Below are 10,728 nucleotides of genomic sequence, written 5' to 3' on the forward strand. Positions count from 1 at the left end.
GGCTGCGCGGGGAGCAGGGGCGCCCCTCTTCAGGCGCAGAGCCCGTTCTCCTGCGGGCCGTAACTCTGGCTTTGCCCACGGTGTTTCCGTTCACCTGGCTGCAAAATGTGAAATATGTCAGGATTATTTTAAATCAGGGTATTCTTTGATGTAGGATCTTTGTATGCTTTCAAGCCTAAGTCAGCTTCCTCTAGTCAATCCGGGAACTGAGAAGGTTTAAGGATGTAGCAAATCAAGATGTTGATGTATATCTCTATATACATTGCTAACTCGTCAGAGTAACGTGTATGTAAATTAGTAATCAATCATAATAGAAGGGCTGTGCTTGGAAAGTTACTAACTCTGAATTCCTGCCTATAAATAATGGTGGGAAAAGTGTGGTGGTCTTGCTTGATTTGTGGACTCCAAGAGCTGGAGTGCAGCTCTGAAATAAAAACTGTCTCAAGTGTGTAATTATTGCCTTGTTGCACACCAGGTAAAAATCCCATTTTGTGGGCACCAAGCTCATGGCTGACAGCAGCCCTGAGTCGGGACCTTCTCACTTTGGAGCCAGGTGGAATTCGGTCTTTCTCCCAAGTAAAAAGTGTCAGGGCAAGACAAAATGGCCTCAAGTTGTGCCAGAGGAAGTTCGGGTTGGACATGAAGATCAGTTTCTTCACAGAAAAGGTGACGAAACATTGGAATGGGCTGCCCAAGAGGGGTTCAAAGAACGACTGGATGTGGGACTCAGTGCTCTGGGCTGGTTGACAAGGTGAGGATCTGTCACAGGTTGAACTCGATTTCAGAGATCTTTTCCAACCTGATTGACTCTGCAATTCTGTTTTTGGGGACCTGAAATGAGAAGTGGCTCCTGCTGCCAAAGGGCTGGTGACCCTCCCGGGCAGGGAGCAGTCAGATCTGCTGCCGTGGCAGGAGCAGAGGTGATGTTTTTCCCTAGAAAATAGCAAGCTGCTAACTTAATGTGTGGCTCTTGTCCTACTCCTCTGGCTGACAAATACATCTTGAGCGATGTGATGCAAAAAACAAGTTATTTGCTGAGGGAGGGTGAGGCTGGGATGTGTGGTAATGACAGGGCAGCCCAGGCTGCACATAAGCCCTTGTGCCTTCAATGTAAACAGAGGCCCTGTTGTTGTGGAAGGTAGAGAAACACAAATCCTTGCCTTCCAGAGCCACATCCTCTGTGTATGAGCATAGCTGAGTTCAGTGTTTGTTGAGGTATTCCTTATTCCACCTTTTTTTATTACCAGAGCCCTCCTGTGACAGCTCTTAAGCATTGATGGTCGTTGCCAAGGGAAATACATAGTGACCTGTTGTTGCAGTCCAGGCCAAGAAGGAACTTTATTTAGTGATAATCTTATGATTTCCTCTGACACAATTCCTTCAAGACCTGCCCAGGCTCCATTATCATAAGAAGCACAAAGAGTAAAATCTGTCAGCCAGTAACACAGCATTAATTTTTGTGACTGTCTGCTCCAGTCACAAAACCAGCTGAGCTGTAGCAGCAGAAAAGCACTTTGTCTAACCCAAGGCTTGTGTGTGTCCCAGCTGTCAGGAAATGAAGAACTGAGATGAAAGCTCTCATTAATGGCCTTACTACACTTGGTATTTTCTTCATTTTATTGTTTTCTCTATCTAGAATTCTCCATTCCTAAGCCATTCAGGCCTTCTACCATTTTTTCTATATTTTTCCCACCTCAGTGTCTCCACTTTTTATTGAGTCTGCTGATAACACACTGCTTTGGACTTTTTTCTTTGCATGTTTCTTTTTGCAATTATTTGTTTCTCCAATGCATTATTTAACTCTGCATAGAGCATATAGGACCTATTCCTATATCCTTGGCTAAATTCTTCTTAAAATCAATGGAAGTTTTGAGTGTGAAAGGATGGGGCTCAAAGTTGTGCTCTACATTCTGCACTTCTAAAGTTTCCCCAAGCATCATTGCTTGCAATTAAAACTCCAAAGCAGACAAGCAGCAAATACAGCACAGGTAATTATAGGATCTATCAAATACCAGCACTAAATATATCTCTAGATGAAAATCTGGTAAACAGTTGAGCAATTGGAAAGTTGTAGAGTGTTTGGGGGTTTTTTTCCTTTAAATAGATGTGTAGTGGCAAAAACATTCCAACTTGTAATTTGTATTATTACTTCTCTTGAATTTTAATGAAGACATGTGCATACAACTTTTTTTTCCTTGAGGAAATAAAATAGAATATTCTCTGGTAAAGAGAGGTAGATTAAGACAGTTTTGTAGCTGGGATTTTGCTAACAAGCCTCATCTTTTCTACAAAAAAAGATTATAATTCTTGTTCCAGAAGAAGACCAGAAAGCAAATTTAAAATTTTTAGGACTGCAGAAGACCTATTTAGAGGTCATATGTGATTTCCTAAGTCTAATTAAACAATTAATGCCTTAACAGGTACAATTTTCCTGTGTGGGTGTGTCCATTAGTATTTGTGTATCTCTTTATATAAGTAGTTGTTCTGAATTAAATGAAGTTTTGTATATGTATGAACTTACTCACACAAACAAATGCCAAATCTAGTAAAAGTAATGAAAAGTAGTTTACCATTGATTATAAAAAGTATTTTCTGTGCTTGGTATACTAATACTTCAGTGTTTGGTACTAAAGTCTCTCTGCTACCAATTTTGATCATGACAATTAAAAAGTTGTCAGTTAAAATATACAGTCTTCAGCTTCAAATGAAAAAACTCACTATAAAATATTAAAACATTTGGGTTTTATATAAATCCAAATAAAAACTAATTATAAATTGATAGTATTGTAATTCAACTTTCAGTGTAATTAATTTCTGTTCATGAATGCTGGGCTAAAATCCTGGCTGAAAAAATGCACTGCATCACCTTCTGTGAGTCAGAAATTGGATTTAATTCCATTTAGTCTGTTTGGCCAGTTGAAATATCAGGAGTTCACAGTCATTTAAAAGATCAGACAATGCTTTTCATTAATGTCAAGGTTTTTTTCCAAATGTGTTGCATTAGAATATCCTGCCTTGATCCGCTGAGTGTGTTGTGTTATGTACTAACTGTCCTTTGCCCTGCTCTTCCCACTGAGATATCAGTTAGAGGATACTCTTTAAGAATTTAATAGGTATTAACTATTGCTGCATATTATCTGTTGTTGATGTTTTTTAAAAAGTAGATTTAAAATCCAGAAAATGACGTTACTGAACCAAGCAGAAATTTACTGTAAAACTGTTCCTCTGAAAGTTGTCATAAAATTCAAAGCCCAATTTAATTCCAAAACACGTGTGAAGAGGCTGGAAATAAGGAGTGCTCTTTTCATTGCCTTCTAATTGTTCCAAGCAGCTTTTCTGGGTGCAACCAGAACAGCAAAAGTGCTGAGATTTCTCACTTCAAGCCTTATAAGGTCAGGCATTTATCTCAAAAGAGAAATTTATCTCAAAAGATAAATTGTCTCAAAAGAACCACCTGAAAAAGGTTGGGTGCACATACCACCAGTACTGCTGGGGCCCACATGTAAAAACCTCAGTGGAAAATTAGCAGTGCACATTTTCATAATTCAATCTTTCATTTAGATAATGCAAAGTCTCCCTAATTGTTTCTGTGGCGCTTGATTGGAGCTGGAGTGGGGCTGTAGGAGTGTCATCCCTCAGGGACCAGGGATCATCATGCAAATGAGATCTGGATCTTGTCAGGCTGCCTGGCATGGATGAAATTTTAACTAGGAGAAGCCTGGTACAAGAGATTTGGTTAGAACTGCTGAAAAATAATAGTAAAAGTTCTGGAAACTCGTTTTTCCTGCTTTGATAGCAATGGTAATGACAAAAGATTAATTTTAGCATTGACAAAAGAAAAAAAAGTAATTGCAGTATTTAAAACCCTGAGGCAAATCAGGGGAAATGCTTTGGAAAGGATAATTATACCTGTATAAGGAAGATCTGTTTAATAGCATTAACTGGCCCAATTAAGGAGAAGTGGAGGAAGTGCCAATCTGTTACTTCTTTAACTGTTCACTGAAAAAGTGGTTTCGATATTTGAGCAGTAAATATTGGTTTGGCTTTTTCCAGGATGATTCCCCAAGGTTTAAACATTCTAAGAAGCATTGAAGGGATCTTGTCTCCGGTTGTCCATAACATCCCAGAGGTGTTTCAAGAGGGACCTCAGTGTATTTACGTGGCAGTTGTTAAGATTCTCATCAGTAACCTAATCTGGCATAATCCCAGTCTAAACATCTCTAAAAGATAATTTTTAAGGGAGGGAAGATGGGACAAAAAGAGGATTCTTTGCTGTTCCACAACACCAGCAACAGGTTGGACTGTTCTGCCACTGCTAAGAGCCAGAGGCTGCAGAGTGGTGAGTGCGGAGGAGGATCTGCTGCCAGGAGTTTTCCTGAGGGCTTCCTTGCTCTGACAAACAGTGATGTGTGTGTTTTTAATGCAGGTGTGGGGCACACAGGTGTGTGCACACAGCAACACCTACAAACCAACACGGGCATTTCGTGTCAGAGAATTCCAGGGCACATACTCAGAGATATCAGCAGACATGGATTTTACCAGGGGGAGTAGAGAGAACAGAGTTTAAAAGGGTTTTAATCCTTATCTTTCATTTCCTTGCTGTAGTGCTGCCATTGCTTCTGGCACTGTGCTCAGATCGTGAGTGGTACAAAAGTTTTAGTTGAAAGCGAAGGCCAAAGCTCACTTGGTGCAGTTGCCCAGGGGTAGTGGCACTGTGTGCAAAGGGCAGCACTGGCCTCTTCAGAGTTGGAGTGCAGAGAGGGGATTTTTTTTCTCTGCATGTGTTTAATTTGAGCTTTCCAAGGCAGCCAGTTGGAACTGCAGAACATAATTTAGGCAACAGCCAGCTCTGGCCTTGTTAAAGCAAACACCCCCCTTTGTAACCCAAACAGGCAGCAGCACAAAGGCACTCTCTGCTATCACCCACAGAACCCAGAACCCACTGCAGAGAGCACAGGGCATAATTCCTTAAATAAAATGAGCAAACATTCCATTAAAACAGGATGATGTAATCAGGAAAAGGATAGCTAGAAATTTTAGAGTTAACAGCCTCAAGATCTGAATAGTAAAAAGCATTTTTATTTTGCAAAGTTTAAAGCTGAAAAAGAGCTCATTGTCTCTTTTTCAGTGAAACTATCAGAAGTGGTAAAAAGTCAAACAAGCAGAATGTGATGGGCTGTTACAGTAAATTATGAGATCTGCCATGTGCAAAAAAGATTTGGTGTGAGAGGTGGCAGGAGAGAAATGAGTACTCAGCAGGGGCCATGGGTCTGTTTGGTTTATTCAAGTCCACATCCTACAGTAGCTCTACACAGTTTTATTCAAGTAGAATGATCTAATCCAAGGAGAGGTTCTCTGAGCCCTGCACTTCAATTATCTCATTTTATTGATTAATTGCAGATACCTTATCCCTCCTGTTAACCAACCCTAGGGCATTTCCAGTCCCTGACCAGTGTGCAGTCCACTGGTGCTGAAGGACTAGCAAAGAAATAACCAACCACAACTCATGGCTTTCAAGGGGCAGTCCTTTAATGAATAATAAAAATTTGAATGGCACCACAACAGCCTCTCTTCTCAGTCTCAGCTACTAAAAAGAAAAGCAGGAGCCAAGGAAAGATGCTGACACTGTTACCTGTTAAGATTTTTTTCAACAATTAATCACTTTTGCCTCTCCTACTGAATGTTATGCCTAGATGTTTATATTATAATATAAAATCTCATAATTCACCTTGAAAATAATATTTTTCCTATGATGGAAAAGAGAAAAATGCAGGGATTTTAAAAGACTGGTGAAAGCCTCCATAGATGTCCAGAAAAGACTGTACATCTCATGATTCCTGATCGAGGGACAGCACCAGCCTCTCAAACACACGGCTTTGATCTGCTCTGCATAAGTTAACAAATTGGTTAAGCAGTGTACTTGGAAAATTTTTATTCTCATCCTACGTTTCTTCAGCTGAGGGCTGCTCAGCTCTCTCAGCTCTAGATTTTTAATTATACATGGCTACTTGTGAAATTGTGTGGAGTTAGGCTAAGTTCTGAGTTTTCTTATGACATGGAAAGATCCAGCCTAGATCTCAAATTCTCACTTCATCTTCTCTCAGACAGGTGTATATTCCTGACTGACAAACAACCAGCTTCAACGTGTTGCTGTAAGGCACTCAATGAATTCTAGACCCTGCTCCAAAACTGTGAATGTATTAATGCTGCTGCTGCAATTGCATACAAATCTTATTTTGGGAAAATGTGATGTATCTGCCCCAAAGTATGTACCCAGAATTTCCCAGCAGGTAAGTGAACAAGTGTGAGGTCAAATGGAAATGGTGTACATTGAACCAAATGTTATTACCCAACAGTGTCTATAAACAAAGGCAGAATCAGAATCAAAGCCTCTTCCCTTTTTTCCTTGGTATCCTTTCCATTCAGTAGAACTAGAGCTGCATTTTGGTGGTTTGCCGTGGAAGCAGCACATTCCTGACTGTTGTTAGAATTACAAATGAGCAACACTGGAACTAATTCAGAGAAGAAAAGAGCTGCTGGGCCTGTGGCAGTGCCCAGGTGGAGCGGGTGCTGCTGCAGGAAGCAGAGGAGAGTGATGGACTTAGACATCCCCATGCAGCACAGAGAATGGAACTGACAGTATCCCAACATTCAACAAGCAGCATTATTTTCTTTAAAATGTCCTTCATGGTGGGTATGACTCTCCAAACCAGGAATGCAGCAGATGAGTAGGTAGCAAAGCAGTCCAGTTGTGTGTTGGCCAAATTCCAAGTTCAGTAATTACACTCTGCTCTTAAATTCCCCCCACAGCTCAGTTGGAGTAAAGCTCTTTTTCTGCCTGTCCCGGTGCATTGTGCAGTGTTTCTGTGAAGCTGTACAACACTGAAAAATATCTCCTCCCATTAAAACTGCCCAGGGAATTTAGGTAGACAGAAAGCTATTACCAGAGTTGGAATGTGGGCAGAACACCAAGGTTAACTTACACTTGCATGCGGATCAAGAGATCTTTGCTGACGAGGAGTGTCAGACCCTTATTAAAGAGCACAAGTGGGAATAGCTCACTGTGCTGCCTGAATACAAACCCAAGAACTTGGGATCTCCGCCCCTGGAAGCGACCCAACACCTGGGATGTTTCCTAACAAATCACTCTGTAAAAGCCTCTGATGTTGCAGAGTATCTTATCATTATCTTATATGATTATTTAGTAATATTCATGAAATTCTTTGCTGATAAAAAAAGTTCCAGAAACTTGTTTTTCAAAGCCCCCGTGAACTAAAAACAAACTGCATTTTAAAAAAGTCTACCATGAGAAAAGCAGCAATATAGGCCAAATATGCTGAGGCAAGTGTTTTAATTTCAGTAAATAGATACACCAAGAACCCCACAGAGTATTTAAGTATTTAAGCAATCTGAGCCAGGCCTGCAGCAGGAGTGAAAGCCTTCTGTGTTATGTTAAATAGACAGCTGTAACAGTTTTCTTACCCTCCAAAGCAGGAGTCATTTAAAATATTTAGGTAACTGACTCCCAAAATCATTTATACCCCAAAAATTTATTCTTACTAAACAAGAATAATTTAGAACATTCACTGTACAAATTCCTGTAGGAAGGAAAAAACCTCCAAATCCATCACATATACCAAGTCTGTTCTTTGTATTTTGTGCCTTTTTTTCCTTTTCTTCCTGTAGTTGCCGTTCTTCTTTCAGCTCAGGGCAGCTCTAAGCTTGGGGCTTTAATTTCCCTCATTTCTTTACACTCAAATTTTTTATATGTCCTTGTGCGCAGCCACCTGAGGATGAGCAGCACAGCGATGCCGATGCCAGCCGTGAGGAGCACCACGGTGACCACAGCACCAATGCCAGCTGCCAGCTGCCTCATGGAGAACTCTGGGGGCTTTTCATCCACATAGTAAATCCCCAGCTTCTCAATAGCCAGAGCATCTCCATTGACCAAGACAGTTAATTTGCTGTTAGATGGAAACACGGAGTCATTGTTCACGTCTTTTTCAAAGTAATAGGCCACGTCAGCTATATCTACATCCCACCTGGGTTTCTTGTTCTGGTCCAGGCGGATTTGGATGAGGGGGGGGTCGTACTTGATGGCCGCAATGTACTTGGGGTGCAGCTTGTACCTGCTCTCAAACAGCTGCGTCAGGGCCTTGGCCACGTCAGGAACAGCGAAGGCGCTGGAGCTCCTCTTGTGTGTCAGCTCAATGTAGATCCACCTGGTCCGGACCAGCTCGCTGCAGCTCAGGCTGCTGCCTCCCTTCTCGGTCCTGCGCACGCCCGCCGTGTTCACGCACCAGCAGGTGCTGGACTGGTTGCACTGCCTGGCTTTAAACACACCGCTGTCCTCGCAGTCGGGGTTGTACATGCCATCGCTGTCTGACAGCCCCTGGGGAGGTCTCCAGAGGCGCTTCTCCTTCAGGGGGATCATTTCTGCCTTCATCAGGAAGCATTTAGAAGTCAGGGTTGAGCAGTCTACAGGGTGATCTGAACCTGCCAGCCTGCAGGTGCAGTTCCCTAGGCCATCCTGGGCACACACTGCCCACTTGTTGGTCGCACAGGTACAGCTGTCGTGGGCTGGTGAAGCGAATGCCAGAATCAAACCCAGCACAACCCCAAACAGAGGCTCCATAGTGCAGGAGAAAAGCACAGATAAAGTCCTGAGCGACAGCAGGCAGCATCCAAAGCTTTAATCCACTGATGGAGGCTGCTCATTCCTACACACTGGCGTGCTGCTCCCTTTATTGATTCAAATCAGACCCACCAAACAGGTTCTTCTTCCAAAACAACTGCCATCTCCTTCCCAAATCCCAGTCAACAGCTTCCCAGCTCCCTGTTAGTTCTCAGGGAGTGGCATCTGCCTCCAGCTGCCTCCCTCGCTCCTGCTTGATGAGGAAACAACAGGGAAGAAAAGAGACAGCAGCCAAGCTCCTGCCATGGGCTTCCGTTATGGATTAAAGACAAGCAGCTGGTCCTTTTCCTTATTTAGATTTTGTATGGACTGTATGCAAATGGCTGTTTAAGGAGTTTCTTCCACTTCTGCAGGAAATCCTACTCCTCCACTTCCATCATGGTTGTTCCTGTGTCTTTCACTGCACAGCATCTCTGTCATTCCATTATCTAGATTCTTATCATTTATGGACTTTCTACTTTCATAGCTTTATTAAATAAAGCCTTTGGGAGTTTGATGGTTGCTGCCTGGGGCGTCTGCTGTTCCGAGAGGAACCACAGATGACCAGGTTGATGGCTGCTCTCCTGCAGAAATCACCCTCATTTTCCAGCATGGAAAACTTCTCTCCCACCTTCCCTTTGGAACATGCTCGTCCCAAGGCAGCACTAGGAATACTGATTTTCATGTTTATGTTGCCCTTACAAAGTTGTTTGTTATTTCTTAAGAAATTTTTCAATCTGAATTTTAATAATGCCTTTCACAGAACACTCCAGTGGCTCCCAACTCTCCCTGTGATCTACAAACCTGTCTTACCATTTCCATGTGCTTTGGCAGCAGCTGACAAAGATTTTCCAGTTTGAATTAAGTCAGTCCCATTCATCTGATTTGTCAAACCCTGTCAGACTCTTTACAAATCATTATTTTGAGACCAGTAATGACCACAGAGCAGTGTGTGCACTGCACTCCCAGCCACGTGCCTTGCAGTCAGCTCCTACCTGTGTGCTGCTCACCTGAGCACTGCCCCACTTCCAGTGCCTGCCAGCTCCTGCACTCGTGGCTCTGTGCACGCTGGGAAGGACCCTGCCTGCCAGGGAATAGGTGTAAAATCAGAGCTCCACATGGAAATGGGATGTAAATACCCTCTGCCAAAGCAGGACACAATCTGGATATTCCTTCAGGTAATAATAACTGCAGTTAGCTTTCTTGGAAAATAATTGAGATTTACAGCTAAAACTATTATTAAAACTGCCAGGTAAGTCAATTTGTCATGTTGATGATTCCATAATAGTTTAGCAACTCTTTTCCCTTTTCTAAGTCATTCATTTACCCACACTACAATAATGTCCTTTTTCCTTTTAATTTTCACATCCCTCCTTCAAAGTCAAAATCCATTTAACTATCACCTACCTCCTCATATCTTGTCTATATTTTATTTCTCATTATTTAAATGCCAAATGTGAAATATAGTTCAAAATAAAAGTGCACTTCTTCATTGACTTTTTCTTTTACTGGTGGATTTTCCCCTCTGAAAATAAGGAAGGGAGAGACTTACTTTAAAGACAAGCTTTTCCACATATATATGTATCTCTAATGACATATATATATATATATCCAACTACTTATATATATTTATATATTTTTTTAAAATGTAATGCCTCTATGACACCAAAAAAGTATTCTTTCTTTTAATCCATGCTAAGCTGCAACAGTACTACAAGAGTTAATTATTTAGAACAGCAGGCTGTTAAAGGAATAATCCTGTAGGAAATGTGAAGTGCATTATTTCTTTAGTGATCTCTGCTTCCATGGAAACAATTTCTCAGCACAATTCTAAACCTTGTAAAAGTAGGGCAGTAGGTCTATGTAAAGCAGCAATTAAACAACCCGAATACTTTTATCTAGGCCATTAAATACTTTGTCCAGCATCACATGTGATTACAGTGTTCACTGGGATGTTAAACCACTGGCTGCTTCCCGTGGGGATGGATGAGGTCCTTATCCCTCACTTCCTTGGGGATGCACAGCACCAGCACAGCGCCTCTCCCTCCTGTGCA

General features: G+C 41.9%; 1 protein-coding gene across 1 annotated transcript; it reads right to left on the reverse strand.

Moving 5' to 3' along the window:
* Positions 1-7,705: 7,705 nt before the first annotated feature.
* On the reverse strand, positions 7,706-8,635 carry TACSTD2 (tumor associated calcium signal transducer 2). Its single transcript, XM_005422964.1, has one exon. It carries the CDS (start codon positions 8,633-8,635, stop codon positions 7,706-7,708), a length of 930 nt encoding a protein of 309 aa, XP_005423021.1.
* Between the last annotated feature and the right edge of the window lie 2,093 nt (positions 8,636-10,728).

This window comes from Geospiza fortis, unplaced genomic scaffold, assembly GCF_000277835.1.
Source record: "Geospiza fortis unplaced genomic scaffold, GeoFor_1.0 scaffold396, whole genome shotgun sequence".
In the NCBI taxonomy this organism is placed as follows: domain Eukaryota; kingdom Metazoa; phylum Chordata; class Aves; order Passeriformes; family Thraupidae; genus Geospiza; species Geospiza fortis.

Excerpts from the sequence above, each read along its gene's own strand:
- TACSTD2 (XM_005422964.1), bottom strand. The coding sequence starts at position 8,635 with ATGGAGCCTCTGTTTGGGGTTGTGCTGGGTTTGATTCTGGCATTCGCT.